Source organism: Myotis daubentonii, chromosome 2 (assembly GCF_963259705.1).
Source record: "Myotis daubentonii chromosome 2, mMyoDau2.1, whole genome shotgun sequence".
Lineage (NCBI taxonomy): Eukaryota > Metazoa > Chordata > Mammalia > Chiroptera > Vespertilionidae > Myotis > Myotis daubentonii.
In genome coordinates, this window is record NC_081841.1 from 2,969,350 (window position 1) to 2,996,247 (window position 26,898).

Genomic DNA, 26,898 nt, shown 5'->3' on the forward strand with positions numbered 1-26,898 from the left:
CCCCCATCCTGGCGGCCGGCTTCTCCCAACTCCAACCCGGCCCTGGCTCTCTCCACAAGCAACCGGAGGCCCCGCTTCACACCCCCACTCACCCACAGCCCATCGATGGTGCCCAATCGCTCTGTCTCAGCACAACGGACATACATCGGGGCCGGGGCTCGGCCGGGGGGAGAGGAACGTGCCCTGTGGGTTGTAGGATGCTCATCAGCAGCCCGGGGACACCCCCTCCCCCAGCACGACAACCCACTGACTCCGGACATCGCCAACTCCCCTGGCTTAAGGGAGGGGGTCCGGGAGGGCCCCTCTGGAGAGTGTGGGTTCCCTTAGGCACCAGCGGGCCCCCGGAGGAGAGCCTGGGTCCTCTCAGCAGGTTGTAATTTAGTATGTTTTAGGTGGCGCAGCTGCCCGGCTCCCAGGCGGCCATTCTCCATGGTTGGGGTTTTACCATCCCAGGGCCAGTGATGCCTCCGTGACTTCCGCCGGGGAGGGTGGCAGCGGGGCCAGGTGAGCGTGAAGGTGTGGCCGCCATCAGCATCACCTCGGCGTCCCCGGCCCTCCTCCCCGCCGCCGCCTCTCCCCGGCCTGTGCCACTGGCCGCCAGCCGCTCCTGTCCTGGTTTGCAACTGGGGATGGGGGTTGGGGGTGGGGTGTCGGGGGGCCTACCCCGCTCCGTTCCTCACGATCACTCATCCACAGCTGTGACTGCCCCTTTCCCAGTGGCTCCTGCCCATGAAACCCCGGGCCTCAGCCCAGCCCCACACAGCGCTGTGTGCGGGCTCCTCACCACCTCCTGTCCCACTGCGGGCGCCAGGTGAGCAGCACCGGGTGGGGATCGTGCAGCCCGGTGCCAGCATTGCTGCCCAACAGAGGCAGCGACAGCCGTGATAGGGCTCTTTCTTGGAAAAAATCCCAGCGGCCTGTTCCCACCACAGGGCATTCTCCTAGAATCCCAGTGGCCTGTTCCCACCACCGGCCATTCTCCTAGAATCCCAGCGGCTGTTCCCACCACAGGCCATTCTCCTAGAATCCCAGCGGCCTGTTCTCACCACCGGACATTCTCCTAGAATCCCAGTGGCCTGTTCCCACCACCAGACATTCTCCTAGAATCCCAGCGGCCTGTTCCCACCACTGGACATTCTCCTAGAATCCCAGAGGCTATTCCCACCACCAGACATTCTCCTAGAATCTCAGCGGCTGTTCCCACCACCGGACATTCTCCTAGAATCCCAGCGGCCTGTTCCCACCACAGGACATTCTCCTAGAATCCCAGAGGCTGTTCCCACCACCGGGCATTCTCCTAGAATCCCAGCGGCTGTTCCCACCACAGGCCATTCTCCTAGAATCCCAGCGGCCTGTTCCCACCACAGGACATTCTCCTAGAATCCCAGAGGCTGTTCCCACCACCGGGCATTCTCCTAGAATCCCAGCGGCCTGTTCCCACCACAGGACATTCTCCTAGAATCCCAGAGGCTGTTCCCACCACCGGGCATTCTCCTAGAATCCCAGCGGCCTGTTCCCACCACAGGACATTCTCCTAGAATCCCAGCGGTCTGTTCCCACCACAGGCCATTCTCCTAGAATCCCAGCGGCCTGTTCCCACCACCGGCCATTCTCCTAGAATCCCAGCGGCCTGTTCCCACCACCGGACATTCTCCTAGAATCCCAGAGGCCAGTTCCCACCACAGGACATTCTCCTAGAATCCCAGTGGCCAGTTCCCACCACCGGACATTCTCCTAGAATCCCAGCGGCCTGTTCCCACCACCGGACATTCTCCTAGACTCCCAGCAGCCTGTTCTCACCACCGGCCATTCTCCTAGAATCCCAGCGGCTGTTCCCACCACAGGACATTCTGCTAGAATCCCAGCGGCCTGTTCCCACCACCGAACATTCTCCTAGAATCCCAGTGGCCTGTTCCCACCACCGGCCATTCTAGAATCCCAGCGGCTGTTCCCACCACAGGCCATTCTCCTAGAATCCCAGCGGCTGGTCCCACCACCGGACATTCTCCTAGAATCCCAGTGGCCTGTTCCCACCACAGGCCATTCTCCTAGAATCCCAGCGGCCTGTTCCCACCACAGGCCATTCTCCTAGAATCCCAGCGGCTGTTCCCACCACCGGACATTCTCCTAGAATCCCAGTGGCCTGTTCCCACCACTAGACATTCTCCTAGAATCCCAGCGGCCTGTTCCCACCACTGGACATTCTCCTAGAATCCCAGAGGCTGTTCCCACCACCGGGCATTCTCCTAGAATCCCAGAGGCTATTCCCACCATCATTCTCCTAGACTCCCAGCGGCCTGTTCCCACCACAGGCCATTCTCCTAGAATCCCAGTGGCCTGTTCCCACCACCGGCCATTCTCCTAGAATCCCAGCGGCTGTTCCCACCACAGGCCATTCTCCTAGAATCCCAGCGGCTGTTCCCACCACCGGACATTCTCCTAGAATCCCAGTGGCCTGTTCCCACCACCAGACATTCTCCTAGAATCCCAGCGGCCTGTTCCCACCACTGGACATTCTCCTAGAATCCCAGAGGCTATTCCCACCACCAGACATTCTCCTAGAATCCCAGCGGCCTGTTCCCACCACAGGCCATTCTCCTAGAATCCCAGCGGCCTGTTCCCACCACTGGACATTCTCCTAGAATCCCAGAGGCTGTTCCCACCACCGGGCATTCTCCTAGAATCCCAGCGGCTGTTCCCACCACACGACATTCTTCTAGAATCCCAGCGGCCTGTTCCCACCACAGGACATTCTCCTAGAATTCCAGCGGTCTGTTCCCACCACAGGCCATTCTCCTAGAATCCCAGCGGCCTGTTCCCACCACCGGCCATTCTCCTAGAATCCCAGCGGCTGTTCCCACCACCGGACATTCTCCTAGAATCCCAGAGGCCAGTTCCCACCACAGGACATTCTCCTAGAATCCCAGTGGCCAGTTCCCACCACCGGACATTCTCCTAGAATCCCGGCGGCCTGTTCCCACCACCGGACATTCTCCTAGAATCCCAGCGGCCTGTTCCCACCACCGGCCATTCTCCTAGAATCCCAGCGGCTGTTCCCACCACAGGACATTCTGCTAGAATCCCAGCGGCCTGTTCCCACCACCGAACATTCTCCTAGAATCCCAGTGGCCTGTTCCCACCACCGGCCATTCTAGAATCCCAGCGGCTGTTCCCACCACAGGCCATTCTCCTAGAATCCCAGCGGCTGGTCCCACCACCGGACATTCTCCTAGAATCCCAGTGGCCTGTTCCCACCACAGGCCATTCTCCTAGAATCCCAGCGGCCTGTTCCCACCACAGGCCATTCTCCTAGAATCCCAGCGGCTGTTCCCACCACCGGACATTCTCCTAGAATCCCAGTGGCCTGTTCCCACCACTAGATATTCTCCTAGAATCCCAGCGGCCTGTTCCCACCACTGGACATTCTCCTAGAATCCCAGAGGCTGTTCCCACCACAGGACATTCTCCTAGAATCCCAGCGGCTGTTCCCACCACCGGCCATTCTCCTAGAATCCCAGCGGCTGGTCCCACCACCGGACATTCTCCTAGAATCCCAGTGGCCTGTTCCCACCACCGGCCATTCTCCTAGAATCCCAGTGGCCTGTTCCCACCACCGGACATTCTCCTAGAATCCCAGCGGCTGTTCCCACCACCGGACATTCTCCTAGAATCCCAGCGGCCTGTTCCCACCACCGGACATTCTCCTAGAATCCCAGTGGCCTGTTCCCACCACAGGCCATTCTCCTAGAATCCCAGCGGCCTGTTCCCACCACCGGCCATTCTCCTAGAATCCCAGCGGCTGTTCCCACCACAGGCCATTCTCCTAGAATCCCAGCGGCTATTCCCACCACCGGACATTCTCCTAGAATCCCAGTGGCCTGTTCCCACCACAGGCCATTCTCCTAGAATCCCAGCGGCCTGTTCCCACCACAGGCCATTCTCCTAGAATCCCTGTGGCCTGTTCCCACCACCAGACATTCTCCTAGAATCCCAGCGGCCTGTTCCCACCACTGGACATTCTCCTAGAATCCCAGAGGCTGTTCCCACCACCGGGCATTCTCCTAGAATCCCAGAGGCTGTTCCCACCACCAGACATTCTCCTAGAATCCCAGCGGCCTGTTCCCACCACAGGCCATTCTCCTAGAATCCCAGCGGCTGTTCCCACCACCGGACATTCTCCTAGAATCCCAGAGTCTGTTCCCACCACTGGGCATTCTCCTAGAATCCCAGCGGCTGTTCCCACCACAGGACATTCTTCTAGAATCCCAGCGGCCTCTTCCCACCACAGGACATTCTCCTAGAATCCCAGCGGTCTGTTCCCACCACAGGCCATTCTCCTAGAATCCCAGCGGCCTGTTCCCACCACCGGCCATTCTCCTAGAATCCCAGCGGCCTGTTCCCACCACCGGACATTCTCCTAGAATCCCAGAGGCCAGTTCCCACCACAGGACATTCTCCTAGAATCCCAGTGGCCAGTTCCCACCACCGGACATTCTCCTAGAATCCCAGCGGCCTGTTCCCACCACCGGACATTCTCCTAGAATCCCAGCAGCCTGTTCTCACCACCGGCCATTCTCCTAGAATCCCAGCGGCTGTTCCCACCACAGGACATTCTGCTAGAATCCCAGCGGCCTGTTCCCACCACCGAACATTCTCCTAGAATCCCAGTGGCCTGTTCCCACCACCGGCCATTCTAGAATCCCAGCGGCTGTAACCACCACAGGCCATTCTCCTAGAATCCCAGCGGCTGGTCCCACCACCGGACATTCTCCTAGAATCCCAGTGGCCTGTTCCCACCACAGGCCATTCTCCTAGAATCCCAGCGGCCTGTTCCCACCACAGGCCATTCTCCTAGAATCCCAGCGGCTGTTCCCACCACCGGACATTCTCCTAGAATCCCAGTGGCCTGTTCCCACCACTAGACATTCTCCTAGAATCCCAGCGGCCTGTTCCCACCACTGGACATTCTCCTAGAATCCCAGAGGCTGTTCCCACCACCGGGCATTCTCCTAGAATCCCAGAGGCTATTCCCACCATCATTCTCCTAGACTCCCAGCGGCCTGTTCCCACCACAGGCCATTCTCCTAGAATCCCAGAGGCTGTTCCCACCACCGGGCATTCTCCTAGAATCCCAGCGGCTGTTCCCACCACAGGCCATTCTCCTAGAATCCCAGCGGCTGTTCCCACCACCGGACATTCTCCTAGAATCCCAGTGGCCTGTTCCCACCACCAGACATTCTCCTAGAATCCCAGCGGCCTGTTCCCACCACTGGACATTCTCCTAGAATCCCAGAGGCTATTCCCACCACCAGACATTCTCCTAGAATCCCAGCGGCCTGTTCCCACCACAGGCCATTCTCCTAGAATCCCAGCGGCCTGTTCCCACCACAGGACATTCTCCTAGAATCCCAGAGGCTGTTCCCACCACCGGGCATTCTCCTAGAATCCCAGCGGCTGTTCCCACCACACGACATTCTTCTAGAATCCCAGCGGCCTGTTCCCACCACAGGACATTCTCCTAGAATTCCAGCGGTCTGTTCCCACCACAGGCCATTCTCCTAGAATCCCAGCGGCCTGTTCCCACCACCGGCCATTCTCCTAGAATCCCAGCGGCTGTTCCCACCACCGGACATTCTCCTAGAATCCCAGAGGCCAGTTCCCACCACAGGACATTCTCCTAGAATCCCAGTGGCCAGTTCCCACCACCGGACATTCTCCTAGAATCCCGGCGGCCTGTTCCCACCACCGGACATTCTCCTAGAATCCCAGCGGCCTGTTCCCACCACCGGCCATTCTCCTAGAATCCCAGCGGCTGTTCCCACCACAGGACATTCTGCTAGAATCCCAGCGGCCTGTTCCCACCACCGAACATTCTCCTAGAATCCCAGTGGCCTGTTCCCACCACCGGCCATTCTAGAATCCCAGCGGCTGTTCCCACCACAGGCCATTCTCCTAGAATCCCAGCGGCTGGTCCCACCACCGGACATTCTCCTAGAATCCCAGTGGCCTGTTCCCACCACAGGCCATTCTCCTAGAATCCCAGCGGCCTGTTCCCACCACAGGCCATTCTCCTAGAATCCCAGCGGCTGTTCCCACCACCGGACATTCTCCTAGAATCCCAGTGGCCTGTTCCCACCACTAGATATTCTCCTAGAATCCCAGCGGCCTGTTCCCACCACTGGACATTCTCCTAGAATCCCAGAGGCTGTTCCCACCACCGGGCATTCTCCTAGAATCCCAGAGGCTATTCCCACCACCATTCTCCTAGAATCCCAGCGGCCTGTTCCCACCACTGGACATTCTCCTAGAATCCCAGCGGCCTGTTCCCACCACGGGACATTCTCCTAGAATCCCAGAGGCTGTTCCCACCACCGGGCATTCTTCTAGAATCCCAGCGGCTGTTCCCACCACAGGACATTCTCCTAGAATCCCAGCGGTCTGTTCCCACCACAGGCCATTCTCCTAGAATCCCAGCGGCCTGTTCCCACCACCGGCCATTCTCCTAGAATCCCAGCGGCCTGTTCCCACCACCAGACATTCTCCTAGAATCCCAGCGGCTGTTCCCACCACAGGACATTCTCCTAGAATCCCAGCGGCTGTTCCCACCACCGGCCATTCTCCTAGAATCCCAGCGGCTGGTCCCACCACCGGACATTCTCCTAGAATCCCAGTGGCCTGTTCCCACCACCGGCCATTCTCCTAGAATCCCAGTGGCCTGTTCCCACCACCGGACATTCTCCTAGAATCCCAGCGGCTGTTCCCACCACCGGACATTCTCCTAGAATCCCAGCGGCCTGTTCCCACCACCGGACATTCTCCTAGAATCCCAGTGGCCTGTTCCCACCACAGGCCATTCTCCTAGAATCCCAGCGGCCTGTTCCCACCACCGGCCATTCTCCTAGAATCCCAGCGGCTGTTCCCACCACAGGCCATTCTCCTAGAATCCCAGCGGCTATTCCCACCACCGGACATTCTCCTAGAATCCCAGTGGCCTGTTCCCACCACAGGCCATTCTCCTAGAATCCCAGCGGCCTGTTCCCACCACAGGCCATTCTCCTAGAATCCCAGTGGCCTGTTCCCACCACCAGACATTCTCCTAGAATCCCAGCGGCCTGTTCCCACCACTGGACATTCTCCTAGAATCCCAGAGGCTGTTCCCACCACCGGGCATTCTCCTAGAATCCCAGAGGCTGTTCCCACCACCAGACATTCTCCTAGAATCCCAGCGGCCTGTTCCCACCACAGGCCATTCTCCTAGAATCCCAGCGGCTGTTCCCACCACCGGACATTCTCCTAGAATCCCAGAGTCTGTTCCCACCACTGGGCATTCTCCTAGAATCCCAGCGGCTGTTCCCACCACAGGACATTCTTCTAGAATCCCAGCGGCCTCTTCCCACCACAGGACATTCTCCTAGAATCCCAGCGGTCTGTTCCCACCACAGGGCATTCTTCTAGAATCCCAGTGGCCTAGAATCCCAGTGGCCTGTTCCCACCACCGGCCATTCTCCTAGAATCCCAGCGGCTGTTCCCACCACAGGCCATTCTCCTAGAATCCCAGCGGCTGTTCCCACCACCGGACATTCTCCTAGAATCCCAGTGGCCTGTTCCCACCACAGGCCATTCTCCTAGAATCCCAGCGGCCTGTTCCCACCACAGGCCATTCTCCTAGAATCCCAGCGGCCTGTTCCCACCACAGGACATTCTCCTAGAATCCCAGAGGCTGTTCCCACCACCGGGTATTCTCCTAGAATCCCAGCGGTCTGTTCCCACCACAGGACATTCTCCTAGAATCCCAGCGGTCTGTTCCCACCACAGGGCATTCTCCTAACAGCCTGGGCTTCATAGCCGTAGGGCACGCAGGCCCCCAGCACACATGGAAGGTGTCAGCTTCCAGCGGTCGCGGGCAGGCAGGTCAACAACACAGCGGGGGTTTGAGTAGCTTTTATTTAATATCCAGAAATCCAAAGTAAACAGTGCTTGAAACGGTTATAAACACAATAAAACACTGGCCCACAGAGGGGAGGAGGAGGGATCCCGTTGCTTTAGAACAGCACAGCTCTTTGTCACATCCAATTGAAACGCGGGGCCCGCGCTGGGCTCGCACTTGCATAATCCCTGTGGTTGTTAAAGGGGAAACGGAGCCTCAGGCAGGCGCCCGAGGCCAGTGGGTGGGGGAGGGACAAAGGCGCATCGCCTGGGCCTGGAGAGCCGGCCTGGCGCTCACTGGGTTCCTGTGCTGAGAGCCCCTCGATGGACAAACGCAGCTCCCTGGGCATGTGCAACCCCAAAGACGCCCAGCTTCCCTGACCTGAACTCACGCCCGGACAACTACCTCCCCAAGCCAACGAGACGATGGGTTGATCACACGAAGGACTCATTCCCCAAGCAGCGCTCACCCTTCTTATTTTGATTGATTTTTAGGGAGAGAGGAAGGGAGAGGGAGAGGGAGAGGGAGAGGGACAGGGAGAGGGAGAGGGAGAGGGAGAGGGAGAGGGAGAGGGAGAGGGAGAGGGAGAGGGAGAGGGAGAGGGAGAGGGAGAGGGAGAGGGAGAGAAACATCAATGAGAGAACAACACATCCATCAGCTGCCTCCTGCACGCCCCCTACTGGGGATTGAACCCTGATGGGGAATCAAACCTGGGGCCTTTGGGTGCACGGGATGATGCCCAAACAACCGAGCCACACGGGCCAGGACCACCCGACTTCTGCCTGGGGCTGGCCCCCAGTGCACCCGTCCAGGCCGCGCTGTGAGTTTTGACTCACACTGGAAAGTGGAACAAGGAAAAGTGAAATGGTGCAGCCGAAGAGGGCCTTAGCAGGTGTGCGTAAGGCACTCCCAACCTTTGAACCAACTCGGAAAAGTAGCTCGGATGAAATATCACACCCTCCCGGGAACCATGGGCTCAGCGCTGCGAGGCGATCGCCCGGGAGTCCGTTCCCCATCTCACTGTTCCTTTCGCTCTCCCACCGGCCTCCACGTGGGCCGAGGAACCCGCAGAGCTGCCCACCGGGCAGGCCGCCCAAGGCTGCCTCCTCCCCGCATGGCCCCAGGGACGGGTGAGCACGCCAGGTGGGTGGGCCTCCCGCCCCAGGGGCTGTAATGAAGGCGGCACTGACTGTCCCAGCTCAGCCACGTGCCAGTACCGCCCTGCCACTCCATGCACCCCGCCGGAGACGACCTAATGCCGTCTTACTTATTCCTTTCACCCTGGCACCTCCATCCATCAACACGCCCTGAGCCCACCCAGCCTGCACGCGGCCGGCCGAGATGGGATGCTGCCCCCTTTCCCAAATCCCGAGCAGGGACAGCCCACTGAACAGCAGCCACGTTCTCCACAGCCTGTGCCCTGCGGAAGGCCAACCTCGAAGAGAAAGGGGGGAGGAGGCTGATTGCAGGGGCCGCCACGGGGTTCGCACGCACATCATAAACCCCAGCTGGGGCGCTGGGGCCGAGTTTGGGGGCTGAGCCCCAGCACACAGCCACCAGACACCCAGCGGAGCCTCCCCATCTCTCTCCTCCGCACGGTGGGCAAGGGGGTGAGCAGCATCTCCTGCAGGTGCCCAGGGGAAGTGCCAAGACTCGGGGATCGAGAGGAAAGCCTCGCTCCCCCTAGGAGGGGCTGCCGTGGCCCCCAGGACCCACGGGCTGGAGCCCTAACCCCCAGGGCCTCGGAAAAGGCAGCCTGAGGTGATGCCGGTGAAATTAGGTCACGTGGCTGGGGGTGGCCCAGCATGACTAGTGTCCTTATAAGAAGGATCAGGACACACACACACACACACACACACACACACACACACACACACAGGGACGCCCGGGAGGACCGGGGAGGAGGTGTCTGCAGGCCAAGGAGGAGGCTCCGAAGGAACCGACGCTGCCCGCCTGGCGCTCGGGCTCCCGGGCCGGGGCTGAGAGAATAAACTCTGTCGTCGGAGCGGCCCAGTTGCGGCTCTGGCGCGGCGCCCGGAGCGAAGGGATACACCTGCCTTGGACGTTTCTGAACTGCATCCCGCGGCCCCGCTCCCACCGGCCCACCGGCAGCAGAAGCAGAGGCGTCCCCTGGGCAGGTCCCCCTCCCTGGGCGGCGGGCGGCGGGGCCGCTGGGCCTCAGAAGTTTGTGCGAACACGAGATGAACACAACACGGAGCGGCCACGAAGCAGGAACGTGGGGGGACATTCCTGCCACAGCAAAGGCTTCTGGGACCTGAGTGGAGTTTTTAAAACTGCAAAACGCTCTTTACTAAGAAGGCCTCGCTCCCGGGAGGTCCCGCCAGGATGGCCGAGCTGCCGGGGACCCCTAATTGTGCCGTCAGATGGAACGCGGGCGCCCCTCCCGGGGCTGAGGGGCCTGGGTTCCGGCGTTTTTCCTTTTCATCGTCTGATCCAGGCCGACAGCCGCTGACTCAGCCGGGAGCCCACAGAAGCGAGGCCTCAGAGCCCTGCAGCTCACAGACACGGGCAGGAGGTCGGGGCAACAACCCCGGAGGGTGGGGGCAGCAGGGAGAGGGCGGGCTGGTGGGGAGCGCAGGAACGTCGCCGCGCGTCACTCTGCATTCTTGTACTTGTTGAACAGGTTGTAGAGGACCCGCAGCGTGGACTTGAGGTCCAGGCTCACCACGTCTGCAGAGGAAGCAGGGAGGAGCGTTAGGGAGACGCGCCTGGGGCCTGGCTGGCGCTGGGGCCTGGGCCTGGGCCTGGGCCTGCGTGGCTGCAGCGGAGCACCATCCCGGCCGCTCTGGGCAGTGCATCCCAGACACAGGTCTCCCGCGAGCCCCCGGCCGCCACCTGTGCGATGAGCCCTGGGGTGGCCAGCACGGGTGCCCCTCCATCCCCTTGGGACTCGCATGGGGACTAGTGTGACGACCGGTGACGTCTGCGTGGAGTGGGGTCTACAGCAGCTGAGGACATTCGCTGGGGCCACACACCACGGGCTCACCGGTGCCAGGACTACGGGTGCTGCGGGGCCGGCCTCCTGGGGTGGACAGGTGGCAGCTGCCATCCCCGCCCCCCCCCCCCTGAAGTTGGGCACGTGGTGTGGCCTGCCCAGGACACTGGGGCCTGTCAGCTCCCTCTGGGGCCCAGCAAATGCAGGCGCCTGCATGGTGGGAAGGGCACCGGTCCTGGGACTCAGGCACCGGGTTCTGGTCCTCACATACCCTGACCTCAGACAGGTGCCCTGGCCCAGGGGGCGGGGGGCTGTGGTTCATGGGTCACGGGATGGCTTTCCTGTCCCTGATGGGCGTCGGGAGAGGAATGAACACATCCCGCCAGAGCTCATGCTGGGCTGAGGACGGCGATTCTCAAAGTGGGTTCCCCGGACGCGGGGCCTTGGCGTCACCTGGAAACCTATTACAAATGGGACTTGCGCCCATCCCTCAGCCCTGAATCGGGATCTGTCCTTGGAGAAGCCCTTCTGGGATTCAGACGCCCCTCGAGTTGGAGAACCCTGGAGTGGGCCACTGGGCACAGCGGCCGGAAGGGGCGGCGAGGGGGCCTCACCGGGCCCTGGCCTCAGCCCCCCGTGGGGCGTGGACGCGCCACCTCCCTGCTCACGAGCATCGCCGTTCGCTGGCCAGGGGGCACCGCCCGGCAGCCTCTCAGGCAGTGAAGCCAGCCTCTGCGTCCTTCGGGCCATGACGCAATCCCAGCCCCAGCACCGGCCCGAGACGCCATTACACCCCGAGGCCCGGGGCAGGGGCCGCGGCTCCGGGTCACGTGGTTACTGAAGACCGGGCACTGGTGCTCCGTCAGCGCAGCCCGCCTGGTCCCCAAAGCCGGAGCTCGGGCCACGGGGCAGGGACACCCGGGTCGGCACAGCCGGCCTGTGAGCCGCCCGCTCAGAGGCTACCCTCAGGGGGCCCCCGGCCACCCTCCCTGCCGCCCGCCTCCCCAGGGCACCGGGCGGGCCTTACCTTCTGGCCGGGCCTTGGGCTTCTGGAGCCCCCCGTCCAGCATCAGCTCAAAGGCGAAGGACACGTTGTGGACCTGCAAGGGAGTGGGGTTAACGCCGGGGCCACGCTGCCCAGCCCGCCCGCCCCCCCCACGCTCCTCCGAAAGGACAGAGGGAGCCAGCATGGACAGAGTGGTCCCTAATGACCAAGGCCCAGGGCACCCGGCCCAGGGCACGGCGGGCAGACGTCTGTTGAGGCAGCACACGCTCACTGAGTGGTCCTTCCTCCCCTCACCAGTGATCAGGGGCGGCTGGGAGACGCAGGGGTGAAGGCAGGGAGCCTGTTCTTGGGGGCTCGGGGTCCCTGTGTGTCTGCCCCAGGCCCTGGCACATCCACAGGATGAGAAGTGACAGATGAGGAAACCGAGGCTCAGAGGAGACAAGTCACTTCCCAGAGGTGCCGGGCCCTGGGCCCTGTCCCCAGCACAGAGCAGCCCTTCACCTCCCTCCGCCCCCAGCCATCAGCTGACCACCATCCAGATCGGCTCGTCGGCACACGCACAGCGGGCCGCGGGTCCAGGCGGAGACAGGACGGGGAGAGGGAGTCAGGTTAGGCACCAGCCTGACCTGGGAACCGAAAGCAGCCTTCCCCGCCAGCTCCCACGCACAGGCGAAGGCGAACGGGACGGGAAGGAGCGACCTCCTCCTCCAGCCAGGGCAGCAAAGGTGTCGGAGGGGAAGGCGGGCAGGGGGACGGCACCCAGCCGCTGGCACAGGGCCTCGCCCAGGCCGCCTGCTAGCCTCGCCATCCTCCCCAGCAGTGTCATTCCTCTGAACCAAGAAAAACTCTCTCCCCAGCAATGCTTCTGCCACCAGTCAAGTCGCGCCCGCAGGGCACGAGCCTCGTCTCCAGCGGTGCCCTCGTGGCCGGGACGTCACAAGGCACCGTTTCCTGCCGGTTCCGCAGCTCGGCTGGGTCCCCTGCCCTCTCCCTCACACTCCCATTCACATGGACTCACTGCTCCATCTCGGTGCGGGGCCGGACGGGTGCTGGGCCGCGCCAGCAGCCCACCAGGTGCGGCGGGCAGACTCATACGCACTGGCCTGGCTTCAAGGGTTCCCCTGGCTGCCCGCCTCTCTGACTCGTGGGCCTAGCGCTTTGGGGGAATGACATGACAGATGCCCATGCGTCCAAGGCAATACGGTCAGTCCATTCGCCAAGTTTCCAAGGCGACTACATGCTGCGGCGGCTGGACTTCAGGAGGCCCAGGCGGGAGGCGAACGGCCCGGGCACCCAGGGCTGGGCACGGACGGAGAGCCAGCAACCCAAACGTCAAGGTTAGGCCCTTGAACCAAACAATCCTATTCGGGGAATTTTGCTAGACACAATCCACAGGAATGAAAATATATATAGATGTATATACTCAAAGAAGATGCCTTGTTTTCATAGGGATAAAACAGGACCGTGTTGGTTGGGCAAGAGCAGGGGACAGGAGGCCACGGCCCCATGGCCACGCCACGGGCTCGGCACCACCCTGAGCACGGCACCTGGGAGCTGGGGGAGCAGCAGGGGACCCAGCCGTGACGCCCGCGTGGCACGTATACAGGGGACGGGCGGGCAACTGCGCCAACACTGACCACGATTACTAAGGACGATCTAGTCGGGCAGGAAATACCCGGGACAGAACAAGGCACCCGGCCCCGCGTCGGGTTTCCTTCTTTCACGTGGGCCCCGTCGAACCGCGAGCCCACCCGTGGTGCAGCTCCATGTCTGCAGAGCGCCCGGCCCCGGAGGGCTGCGGGGCACCTGACCGTGTGGCCGAGACGCGCGTACCTTCTGGTCGAAGCTGTCTGGGGTCAGGTAGAAGTTGTGCAGGGGCACGAAGTAGTCCTCCAGCAGGCCCATGAGCAGAACCAGGTACACGCCGTCTGCAAACTACAGGAAACACGTGGTGACGCTGTGGCTCGCGCACGGAGCGGCACTGCTACATGTCCACTCAGGAGGAGGAACCTGGCCTGGCCGGTGTGGCTCAGTGGTTCAGCACTGACCCATGAACCAGGAGGTCAGGGTTCAATTCCCGGTCAGGGCACATGCCCGGGCTGCGGGCTGGATCCGCAGTGTGGAGCGTGCAGGAGGCAGCTGATCAATGATTCTCTCTCATCATTGATGTTTTTCTCTCTCTCTCTCTCCCTCTCCCTTCCTCTCCGAAATCAATAGAAATATACTGAAAGGGAGAAAAACATTACAAACACCTGTGCAGTGTGATCCAGTGCCATCTAGGAAATACATTTATGGACATAAAATACCTAGAAAAATGTCCATCGCACCGGGAACTACAGTGACCCCTGGAGAGGACGATGGAGGGACAGAGGGGAGGGAGGAGGGAGGGTTTCTGCCTGTCAGTTCGTATACGTCCGCACCGTTAACCTCTCTGACAGCAGGTAAGCAGCGGCCGTGTGTGCGCGTTAGCAAGGCGCTGACATAATCAACGCATTCGCACACAATCCACATGCAAACGGGCTGCCCGGAGGACGGTCCGTGAGGAGGGAGGTCTGGAAGGAGCCCGGGCACAGATGGCATTGCGGGGGATTTTCTTTGTTTTGCTTATCTGCCGTCTCAGACTTCCCGACAATGAACCTGAATTACTTTTTTAATTAGAAAAGCAAATGAGAAACTAGCGAGAGCGGAGTGAATGCAATCAGCCGGCTTCAGCGGATCAGCTGCGCGAGGAGCCGGAGCCAGGCCTCGCGGCTCCAGATTCCGGCCGCTAATCCCGGGAAATGGTATTTTGTCTTGACGCCCGCCGACTGCTGGGAACTCATCCCACGGTGCAATTCGCGTTTTGAGTGGGAGTGGGGGGGACCCCTGACCAATTCAGAGGCGAGCGATGCTGCCCCCTCACAGCCTAAAGCCCCCGTGTTCTATGCTGCGTTCCGACATCAAGGAAGCCAGTCCAGAGATGTCATTCAGCCAGCCCCGCGGGAGAGGACGCACGTGGGGTCTGCACTGTGTGCAGCGGTGCGGGGAGTGCACGTTGCCTGTTTGCAAGATGAGTCCTCTCCCTACCGGTATCCATGTTGCCTTATCGGATACAAAACCCTGCAGATGTCACACGCATCACTAACAGGAGACATCAAACGTGAAAAGAGCCCTGGCCCGTGGCTCAGTGTTTAGAGCAACAGCCCAGGCACCGAAGGGTCTTGGGTTCAATTCCCAGTAAAGAGCAGGCACCTGGGTTGCAGGTTCAACCCCAGGCCCCGGCCAGGGCGTGCGCAGGAGGCGACCAATCAACGTGTCTCTCCCACAACAACAAATCTCTCTCTGTGTCTCTCCCTCTCCATTCCACTATCTCTAAAAAAACCAATGGAAAACTACCCTCGGGTGAGGATTAACAACAACATTATATATATATATATATATATATATATACTGTCGAGCCCTCCCACCCAGAACATGGCTTGGGTCAGTATTAAAAAATGTTTGCAGGGGTCACCAGCCCTGCCTCTGCTGGGACTTTCGCCTCGGAACTGGGAGAGACTAGATGTCTATTGTCTAAACCAGCGGTCACCAACCTTTCCGACCTCACGGACCACCAGGGTCCGCGGACCACCGGTTGGCGACCGCTGGTCTAAGCCACTCAGTTTGTGAGCGTTGCTCTGACGGCCCCAGGAAAGAAAGGCGGAGGGTCTGAGACGGCGGGGGTGGCTGGGCTGGAGCTGCAGGGACGAGCGCGATGGCAGCAGGTTTGCTCACGGGGCCCCTGGAATCAGAGCCCTCCCACCCAGAACACACTCACCTGGGTCTCCAGTTCTGTCACCTCCAAATTCAGCTTGTTCAGGTGCTTGTTCACGAAGGTAATGAGAGACTGCAGAGGCAAAGGGACAGGGGCTGAGACCAGCTCCCCCCGCACAGGGACAGGGATAGAGAGGCCAGCTCCCCCCGAGACAAAGGGACAGGGGCTGAGACCAGCTCCCCCCGCACAGGGACAGGGATAGAGAGGCCAGCTCCCCCCGGGAAAGGGGCAGGGGCTGAGACCAGCTTCCCCCGAGACAAAGGGACAGGGGCTGAGACCAGCTCCCACCCGGGGTCGATGGGACGCGTCCAGCCCTGGCTTTGGGAAACACTTCTCGAATCGCCTCTATTTACTGAAATAAAAAGCTGGTGTTTAGAACGAAATGTTCTTACAATAACTCCCGGTTTTAATGAGAATGTGCCCCAAACTCTCCGGCTGAAGAAGGAACCGCATCCCTGATCACCGAGCCACGTGCACGCGCCCACCCAGGCCCCGCAGGACCCCTGGCAGGGAGGTCACTTGCCGGGAGCCGGTCCATCCTTGCTGTTTCAAGGGACCTGGCATATATGGCATACTGTCCTTAATATGTTTGCTCACCTTCTTGGCATTATGTGTTTTAACCAAGGTCACCTCTCTGAGAAAGGTTGTTTCCCCAGGTAAGGATTTTCCCCTGAAGTTAGGGAGGGAATAAAACCCCTTTAAGTGCCAGGCGGGTAATTAATCACTTTAACTACGAACAATCATGCTTAAGCTACATAATCTTTTCTCCCTGGAATGGAGATAAGAAACGCCCTAACCTTTGGAATAGAGATTGATAGGATTGGGATCAACTGGTATAAATACGGATGTAACAAGACAACAGGACACAGAACCTAGACACAGAACCTACACAGAACCTAGACACAGAACCTAGACATAGAACCTAGACACAGAACCTACACAGAACCTAGACACAGAACTTCGCTGGAGAGAACATGGCAAAAGATCCTGGACAGAAACTGGCAACAGAACCTAGAGACAGAACCTAGTGAGAGAACCTGACTGGAGAACCTGGACAGAACCTGGCTGGAGAACCTAGAGACAGAACCTGGCTACAGAACCTGGCTGGAGAACCTAGCGAGAGAACATGGCTACAGAACCTGGCTGGAGAACCTGGAGAACCTGGCTGGAGATCCTGGCTAGGCTGCTGATCAACTGAATGCTGTCTCCGTGTCGTTCCTTCTTTGCCGACTCCGTCCACACCTTTGGGGACCCCTGGACCTGCTGGGGTTGGACCCCGGCAGTCACTGAACTTTTAAATGTGCCCTGGGCACCACCTGGACCATGAAAGATGGAAAGCAGGCTGCCTGGGCCGCAGCCTCCCAGTTTCAGTAAACAGGTCCGCGGGCGTGGTCCCGGGAGGCGGGCGTTTGTACACCTGTCACCTGTGAACTTCCTCAGCCTTGACACCCAGCTTTCCTAGACAAGCAATCCCACCCCCACCCACCCTACCCCTGGACACGAGGTCCTTTCCACATTCCTTCTGCTCGTTCTTATGGAGCAGCCACCACGTGCCACCCTCTGCTGGGTGCTGGGGACATGGGCCAGCAGGCCAGAGCCCACCCCGGAGACCTGTGACATGATCCTCATGCACACACCCAGCGACGGGAACAGAGAAATCGAGACACGGCCAAGGAGGGGAAGGAGACGGGAGGCTGGTGAGGGGCTCACGGGAGAGGCGGGTGCCTCCCGCCCTGGAGGTGGGGCACAGAGGGGCTTTGCGCTGGGCCGGGGGGTGGGGGTTGGGGGCGTTCAGGAGGGGAGGGGTGGGCAGAGCAGCCCGGCCACAAAGATGAGTGTGAACCTTTGGGACCTTCAGGCCGCGGCCGGATGTGGGTGGATGGGACAGAGTAGGAGGGGTGACTGGAAAGACCTGGACGGGGGGCAGGGTCCCCTGCAGTTAAGTCTGGGGTACAGGGAACCCCTCAGAGCAGCTCAGTGTGGGGGCTGGAAGCGGGAAGCTGTCGGGCGATGGAAGGACTTTGTCTTGTTCGGTGCTAAGCAGCCAGTGCCCAAGATGTCCTCTCGCAGGACGAGTTAGGATCATTTCTCCTGGAAGACGAAGCTAAGCTTACCTAGGCCGCCGCCGGTCAGCGCTACCTACTGACCGAGTGCCGCGTGCCGGACCCTGGCCGGACATGGGCACACTTTACCCTCAGGGCACCCCTGCGAGGTGGCGGCTGCCTCTGTCCTACACGACAGATGGGGAAACTGAGGCAGGGCACACAATCTGGCTCAGCTCACACAGCTGATGAGTGGGGAGCCAGATTTAAATCGTCCACCGAACCAGCCCTGGCAGGGCCCTGGGGCCAGGTGTGGCCAGCGCGGGGGCGGGGCACTGCCCGGAGGCCCGAGGTCTGTCCCTCATGACGCAAGGATGGCAAGAAGGCTCCAACCGGAGGGCCAGCGGGATGACCCGCGGCCTTCTGCAAAGCGTGTCCCAGAACTACCTGCGGCTCCCACTGCCCCGCCTGGACCAGCACCTTCCAAAGGCGGTTCCACAGGGTGTGATGTGTCCGACCCCCAATACATAGATCATACATCTCACTGCTGACAAACAAGCTTGGAAAACGCTTCCTGTCACGCTCTCTCAGAGAATTCCAAGCATGGCAGCATCGTAAAGGCTCTGACAAGTCCTGCACTAAGAAAGCGTTTGGGCCTGGCCAGGTGGCTCAGTTAGCTGGAGCGTCGTCCCGTGAACCATTGCCGGCTAGATTCCCAGTCAGGCCACAGGCCTGGTTATGGGTTCGATCACCAGTGGGGGTGCATATGGAGGGTTGCCGATCAATGTTTCTCTCTCTCAAATCAATGCTTCTCCGTCTCTCTCTCTCCCCCTCCCCACACTCTCAAACCAATAAAGCACATTTAAAACAAAAAGGAAAGAACCGTGTTTGGGGAAACTGTCCTAGACAAAGCTCTCTCCTGAGTCACTGGCAGACATCACGGCCCAGACTCGACGGGCAGCAGGAAGCCGTGCGCAGCGAGACGTCCGCAGGGTCAGGTGAGCCCGAGCCGCGGGCGAGACGCCATTCCTCCTGGGAGAACAGGCCTTCCTGGAAGAGAGCCCCCGCCCCCGAATTCCCCAGCCCCGACTCCAGAGCCTCGGGTTTGAGCGGGTTTTCCATCCGCGGCGGGGCTGATGGGGAGGCCGGTCCTCTGCGCTCCTGTCTGAGGGGCGGCGGCCACAGCCACGCGCGGCACCTCTGGGCCAAGGCCTCCCGCGTACAGAGCCGGCGGGGACGCAGCTTCGCCGGAGTGAGGCCAGCCAGAGCGGGCGGCTGACACGCGTGCAAACATTTCCCACAGAGAGGAAGCCCCGATGGGAGGGAGCGCCCCCGCACACGCGGGCAGGAGAGCGGGAAGGTGCCCGGGCGCGGCGACACTGAGCTCAGAGCCGCTAACTCGGTGCCTGTCACCACGTTTTAATCATAATCCCACTCCCACCCGCGTGGCACCTGTGCTGAGACTCCACACCCGCCCCCGCCTTCTCCCGGCCCGGAGGCCACGGCGACTCACCTTCTTCACCAGGGTGAGCTTGTCCGGCGCGTGGTCGAACAGGGTGTCGAAGGCGTCCCGCTCTGGGGGGACACGGGGAGAGGGTTAGGCCCGCGGTCGGCAAACGGCGGCCCCTTGAGAGTGGCTCTTCCACAAAATGCCACGTGCGGGCGCGCACGTACGGTGCGACTGAAACTTCGTGGCCACGCTCCAGGGGCCAAAGAGCCGCACGTGGCTCACGAGCCGCAGTTTGCCGACCACTGGTTTAGGGCACCGCCTGCTGCTCCGTCCCCTGCCCGTCCCCGGAAGAGGCGGCGCCGCCTCCGGACAGGAGGGTCACGCCTGCCTGGACCGCAGAGCAGGCTCCAGCGGGGAGAGCGCCCCGAGGGTCCTGCCACCAGCGTCCACCTTCCAACATGACAGCCGGCAGCATGGACACCGCCCCTCACACCAGGACGGAGGTGTCCTGTTCCCACGCTCCCTGTGGGTCCGCCGGACACCCCTCTCCGCTGGCCGTGGCCGCCCCCACAAGCCCCATCGCCCTCACCTGGCGCAGCTACGGCCTCGGGCTTGGCAGGCCTCCTCCCCGACTCCGAGCCCTCGGGTCCAGTCTCCCCATCAAGCAGAGACACTCTTTAAAGTGCAAATCGGACCGTTTCTTGGGTCCTCCCCATCCCCGTGCAGACTAACCGTCACCAACAGCTTCTCATCGCCCTTACAATATACACCATTCTCCTCCTGTGGGCTGGGGACTCAAAGGGCTCAGCGTCTCTCTCTCACACACACACACACACACACACACACACTCACACATACACACACACACACACTCACACACCCTCTCTCACACACACACATTCACACTCACACATACACACACACACACAGACACTCTCACACTCACACACATTCTCACACACACACACACACACACTCACACATACACACACACACACACTCACACACCCTCTCTCACACACACACATTCACACTCACACATACACACACACACACTCTCACACACACTCACACATACACACACACACATTCACACTCACACACATACTCTCTCACACACACACACACACTCACACACACACATACTCTCTCACACACACACACTCTCACACACACACACACTCACATACACACACACATTCACACTCACACACATACTCTCTCACACACACACTCACACATACACACACACATTCACACTCACACACATACTCTCTCACACACACACACTCACACATACACACACACATTCACACTCACACACATACTCTCTCACACACACACAAACACACACACACACACTCTCACACACACACACATACTCTCTCACACACACACTCTCACACACACACACACACACACACACACCCTCCCTGACTTCACTCCTCCAACCAGCTCCCAGGCTCCCACTGTCACCTGCTCACCACAGGCCTGTGCACCTGCTGCTCGCCTGCCTCCCTTCCTGCAGCTGCTCTCGGCCATCACCTCCTCCGGCCTTCTGTGGCGTGGAGAGAGCAGCCCCTGCCCATCCCTCCTCACCCTGGCCCGTTCTCATGCCCTGACCCCGCCTGGGGTTCTATCTGTGCGCTCGCATGGTCGGCTGGACCGCCAGCCCTGACCCCGCCTGGGGTTCTATCTGTGCGCTCGCATGGTCGGCTGGACCGCCAGGTCCTCGAGGGCTGGCCTGCGATGCCGCTTGTTCCCGCACGCTCTCCGGCCACCGGGCAACAGGACGGGCAGGACAGAGCCCGGGACCGCTGGGCCCCGGCAGGAGGGCGGGGCCGCCAGGGCGGACGCAGGGCCACGGGAGCCGCGGCTGGGGCGGGGGGCATCTGGAAGGGCCTGGGGCTCCTGACTTCCGGCCTGAAGGAGCCGTCCCCACGGTTCCTGAGTCAGTAGGACCAGGGCTTCGGTGTGGAGCTCTGGGGCTGCAAGCCCAGCCAGGGGGGCGGGTGGGACGTCTCCTCCGCCAGCCTGGGGGTGGCCGGAGCCCGGAGCCAGGCCGGCTCAGGGGTGCTCCTGGACTGTGCGGCCTGAGGGGCGGGAGGGGGAGGCAGGGGCAACGAGAGAGAAGGCAGGTCCGGCCCAGGGAGCTGCAGGGCCAGGGCTCCTGGAGGACGCACCCCGGCCCCGCTCCACCCCCTGCCCCCCACCTGGCCCTGAAAGGAAGGAGCTCGGTGCTCAGAACCCCAGGGCATGGGCGCCCAGGGGCAGGGGGCAGGGGCAGCTCCAAGCCCAGGGAGTCTCTTGGCTTTAGGGGCGGGGGAGGAAGGTGAGAGGCAAAGACGAAGGGAGAGAAGGAAGGCGTGTGTGATGTGTACACACGCGAACGTGGGGACTGCCGTGTGCATATGTGGGGGCAGGGGGCACGACCATGAGGCCCAGCCCGCAGCAGCCCTCCTGCGCAGCGAGCTGTGGTTACAATCGTCTAAGTCAGACCGCATCCCTGAGCGGCGGGGAGCTGATCTTCCGGAAGCAGAGCACGGATTCCAGGGCAGCCTGAGAAGCCTCCGGCGGAGCAGTGACGTCGGTGGGTATATTTAGCTGGGCCACCGCTGGGCTCCCGAGGCGGGCGGGCGAGGGGCATCGCGTCCCCGCGTCCCCATGCCGCAGGCCTGGCTGCACACGCGCCTGGCCCTGGCGGTGCACACAGACCCCGGTCCGTCCCCGTGGCCCAACTTCAAGGCCAGACGCCAGGCAGGTGGCTCCTGGCACAGTGGGAGCGGAGATGGCCCCTCCCCCGCCGCGGGCCTGAGGACCAGGCCCGGACAGGCAGTGCCCGCAGGCTCGCACTCGGCCCGTCACAGCTCGTCCTGCGCAGCCCACGCCTCCCTGGTCCGGGGACAGTCAGGGAAGTAAGCAGGGAGCAGCCCTCCCTGGGGAGGGGCACAGGCGGGGGCGGCAGAGGGTAAACCGAGGCACAGGAAGGAGCCACCGCGACTGGAGCGGGCCAGTGTCCGCCCCCTTCCGCCTTCGTCATCTGGTTTGGTCCAGACGAAGTTGTTTTCGTTGTTTTTGTTTTTTGTTTGTTTGTTTTGCTTTTTAAACTGGAAGATTTACCCACGGCTCTGAAGTCGTGGCTGCTCTTAAGGGACCGGGAGCCGGGGCAACATTCCCAGTGGCGCCACCAGCCGCCCGTGACATGGAGTGTGGATTCGACACTGTGCCTCGGACCCACCACGCCCCACCGCCCCAGCAGAGGCCCACGGGCAGCTGCCGGTTTCACTGTCCCAGCCACTTCCTCTTTCATGCTGTCAGCCTGGTCCCTGGAGGCCTCCAAGGTCAAGGCCCAAGGACATGGGGGGCTGGGTCTACAAGGTGGGGAGCCCGGGGGTTGGGGGGCACCAGGAGGGGTGTGAACACAGCTCTCCTGGCAGAGGGGGGATGTGACGGGGAGGGGTCCGGAGGGGGGAGGAAAGCTCCCTTCGCCCCCACTCACGGGAAGGGGTTCTGGGAAGAAGCCCGGGAGGGGGAGGGGCGCCTTGGAGACAGGCAGGCAGCAAACCGGTTGCCATAGAGACCAGGCTGCAGCTCCCCAACTCCCCTGGGGAGAGAAGGGCCTCCCCTCCCACCTCAGCAGAAGAGGGATGAGTTCAGGAGCTGGGGGTGGGGCAGAGTGGACCCCCCCACCCACCCCCCTGCTCCGAGTGCTTATGTGAGAAACTGAGGCAGAAAACACACTTCTTGGGAAGCCGGGGGGCGGGGGGGACCTCGGCCACAGGGGTCTGCCGGGTGTTCCGGAAGCTCCTGGGCGATGCGGGCCAGGGAGCCTGGCTCCCGCCCACAGGACACTGACCATCCAGGCAGCCACGTGCGGACGGAGAGCGGGAGGGCTGGGGTCCCTACACCGCCTGGCACCCCGTGTCTGCCCACGTGGCCGGGCCCCGGGTGAGCAGCACTGACATGGGGAGCAGAGCCGTGAGTAAAGGCGGGGGGGGCGGGGCAGAGGGTGGCCACTCGGGACAGGGGTCAGGAGGGCCCCAGAGAAGCGGCGTCTGAGGGAGCGGGAGGAGCTGAGCAAGTGAGCCCTGGGGGGGGGGTGTAGAGGGAGAGCATCCAGGCCAGGGCTCTGCGAGCTGAGGGAGAGCGCGCTGGGGCGCAGAGAGGGAGCCCGTGGGCCGGGGCCGGGAGCAAGGAGGCCAGAGGAGGGGAGGGGATGGCCGAGGCCCTTAAAGTCACTGAGGGGACCGTGCCTTTGTCTTAACACGAGGCAGGGGGGTGAGGCGAAGAGCGAGGGGGGAAGGGGTGCGTGAGGAAGCCGGCCCGTGACAGCACAGAGAACAAGCAGAGGGATGAGCGGGGCCGAGGGCGCCCCCGGAGACGGGCCGCAGCCTGCCCCGCCCGAGGCTGCCGCCTGGGTAACCAGGAGACCCACGTGCGTCAGCGCCGCCACCGGGGACGAGCTAATTGCCTGCCACCCACTAATGGCCTGTTTGCCTCGCACACGCACGCGGGAGCCTGCGGAGGAAGGAGGCCAGGCCGGCCGCGTCCCTGCCCCACACGCCCTCCCCGCGCTCCCCGCAGAGGGCATCCTGAGCCCCTCTGTCCCTCGAGGGGGCGGCCCAGCCCCGAGTCCCCCGCCTCCAGCCAGGCCCGCCCCCGACGGAAGTGACAACAGAAAACCACAGGCCACAGCGCACAAGGCCCTCTGTGCCTCCGCCACCCACGGCCCGGCCCTCCCTGCAGGAAGGACAGGGGGGCCACGGGAGGGTGCCCTGCGCCCCGGGCAGGCCTCCACCCCAGCACAGGGCAGGGCCGGGCTGCCCACGCGGCCCGCCTACTCGGGGTGGCCCAGTGGGCCCCCGGGGCTGCACTGCCCACAGCTGTCAGCGCCCTCAGCAGCTGACTCTGCACCCACCTTTTAATTATTAATAAAAACACCAGGAGGCCTGCCCTGCTGCTCAGAACACAGCGGGGACTGGACGTCCCGCCCGTCTCACGGCCGAGGGGAGAGCTCAGGACCCCTGGCTGCGGCCTTTCCTCAAGCCCAGGCCTTGGCGGATGGACAGCCCTGTTCCCACACGAGCAGGGATGCGCCCTCAGTCCCCACAGGAACCCGGGGCTACGAGCCGGGGGGGCCAAGCCGGGGGACGGTCCCCCAGCTCCGGGCCAGGTCCCAAGTCGCAAGTAGGAGTTTCCATTTGGGCCTACTCTTCCTTCTGACAGCCGCGCTCCCCACCCGCTCGCCAGAGAACACGGCATCGGGGTCCATGCTCCCCCCAAAGCAGCGAGCCCGCCTCTGGTTTACCCGCTGCCCCGCGCTGCCCCTTTACCCGCCATCCCCCGCCGAGGGGAAGATGGGGTCGTGGGGCCAAAACAGGGCGGGGAGCAGCACAGCAAACTCGCAGGAATCACGGCCCCACGGGAAGAGGGGGCCTCCCAGGAGGCACACACTCCTCATCTCACGGAATCCGCTCAGCAGCCGCCGACGAACCCATTTCACAGGCGGGGACCAGAGAGGGCAAGGAGCAGGCCGGGGGGCGGCCAGCGGGGCCCGGAGCCCAGGCTGCCGACCCCAAGGAAGCTGCTGAGCTGGAGGTTTTAGGGTGAACAACTAGGAGTTCACCCCACAAAGACAGTCTCTGGCTAACGGTGCTCCATAGTGGACCACATCCCGCCCTCCCCTCGTCCTGGTTCCCGCTCCGTCCCAGTCCCTGTGGCGAGAGCCTGTGTGCCCAGACACCCCCTCCTCCTGCCACCAGGCCTCCTCACCCCTGGCCGCTCCCAGCGCCGAGAGGCCACCACAGCCACGGCGCAGGGCCCGCAGGGCGCCCGGGCTTCCGGGGGTCCAGGACTCCCCGTGACTGCGTGAACCCTGGGGCTTCCCGGGACAGCCCAGCGCCCTGCGGCCCAGACCCCCACCCGCGCCCGGCCCTGGGTTACTTACCAAAGCGGCCCATCATCTGCCTGCAAAACAGAAACAGAGAGAGAGCCGTCAGAGAGACACGAACGAGGGGCCGCTCGCCCGCAGCGAGTGCCTGCTGGAGGCGACGGGCTGAGGCAGAATCCGGCGGGAATGCCCACCCGACGGCTCTGTATAAAACGCGACCACAGGTGGACGAACCCCGTCCCGCAGGAAATCATCTCTATCTAAACCGCCCCTACCGTCAGGGGAGGGTAAATCCTGGGAGTGGCCCACGGGGAGCACATGCCAGCAGCTCGGCCCTCCGGGCAGCCCTGGACGGCCAGCTTTACAGCCGAACGGCTGGCCCGAGAGCCCGTTTCCTGAGGAAACGCGACGCCCTTTCAGGGAACCCCGGGACTAAGGGTCCCCAGGAACCCGGGCCAGGCCGGAGCCACAAAGGGTGGACGCCGCTTCGCCTGGACGATTTCTGGGGCACAAATGCACAGACCCTTCCCGTGTGCACACCTTCCTGACAGGCAGGCGATCTTTACTTCGTCCCCAAGTCCCCTAGACCCTCTGCCTCCACCTCGCTTATCAGCTATTTTCTTGAGCACCTACGACGCGCGGGCCGCACAGGCAGACATGAACACCCCTGGCCCTGTGCTCGTGGCGCTGGTGGTGACAGGGTGAGCCTGCATTTCCACCTACAGTGTGACAGACAGGAGAGGCTGTGGGAACTACAGGAAGGCAGTCACTCCCGCTTGCAAACAGGGCGGGCTCCCTGGAGGAGGTGGCCGCAGAGCTGGCCCTAGAGAGGAATGGGAAGGGTGCTGAGGCTGGACGGGAGGGGAGGAGGACACCTTAAGAAACAGAAGGCTCTCTCCTCAGACAGAGCCAGTGTGGACGGATAAATGAACTGGGACCGGGGGTCCCCCTGCGCACCCGAACGCCCACTGCCTCCCTCGCCACATTCTGGAGGCCCGTCTTCTAACACGAGGGGTGAAGAGCCTGCGGGCTTTGGGGAGTCACATCAAATGCTTTAGCACGCCTGCTCTACGCAAGTCCAATGTTTGAAATTTCCCTTCATCTTTTCCTTCCTTCTGAGATTTTGAACATGATCAACTGTATTTTTATTTATTATTGTCTGTCTCGTTCCACAAGAGATTTCAGGCGGCCTGTGCGAGTCCTAACACCTACGCCATATGTTTCCGTTAATCTTCTATTTGGGAAGAAATAATAGATCTGGAACCCCTCATTCAGATACCAAACTAAACTGCCACCATGCCCTCCCTCGAAGGGAAAAGAAAAGAAGAGGAGGGGAGGGGAAGGGAGGGGAGGGGAGGGGAGGAGAGGGGAGGGGAGGGAGGGCTGAAGAACGTGTGTGGAGGTGAGGCCAGGCAGACGCCTGCGTGAAGATGTCACGGCCATGGGGAGGGACGTGGCTGGCAGGTCCCCGGCTGCAGCCGGGCCACTTACTCGGTGGTCGTGGTCAGCTCCTCCGTGACGTGGCTGGAATGCAGCAGGCCTTCCCGCTTCTGAAAACCCCAAAAGAACACGTGAATACACAGGCGCTTGCGCAGGCGGAGACAAGAGGAGGCGGGTGTGGATGGGGCACCTGAAGCTGTGCAGCTGGCCGGGCCCACGAGGCCACCGTGGGGACCACGAAACAGCAGCCGTGCAGAGCCTCCAGGCACCCAGGCCACGGGCAGAGACCCTTTTGGGGGCCGGAAGCTGTCTCCCCCCCCTCCCCGCCCAGGTTCTCCATGTTGCTCCGAGAGCTGACGGCTTTGGGGGTTCGGGAGAAACCTGGCTCCCATGG

General features: G+C 62.0%; 1 protein-coding gene across 3 annotated transcripts in view; it reads right to left on the reverse strand.

Annotated features, from left to right (window-relative positions):
• Positions 1-8,515: 8,515 nt before the first annotated feature.
• PARVB (parvin beta) overlaps positions 8,516-26,898 on the reverse strand; it is a 70,521-nt gene continuing 52,138 nt past the window's right edge. Inside the window, exons 7-13 of one of the 3 annotated variants that reach the window (XM_059681411.1) lie at positions 26,556-26,614; positions 25,122-25,141; positions 19,238-19,299; positions 15,686-15,754; positions 13,723-13,824; positions 11,911-11,983; positions 8,516-10,618 (exon numbers count right to left, since the gene is read on the reverse strand). In XM_059681411.1, the coding sequence (XP_059537394.1) occupies positions 10,542-10,618; positions 11,911-11,983; positions 13,723-13,824; positions 15,686-15,754; positions 19,238-19,299; positions 25,122-25,141; positions 26,556-26,614 (462 nt within the window). In that variant the 3' untranslated portion in view covers positions 8,516-10,541. Of the gene's footprint in view, positions 10,619-11,910; positions 11,984-13,722; positions 13,825-15,685; positions 15,755-19,237; positions 19,300-25,121; positions 25,142-25,658; positions 25,888-26,555; positions 26,615-26,898 lie in introns of those variants that run through there. The other 2 variants (XM_059681412.1, XM_059681413.1) reach the window with 2 other exon arrangements.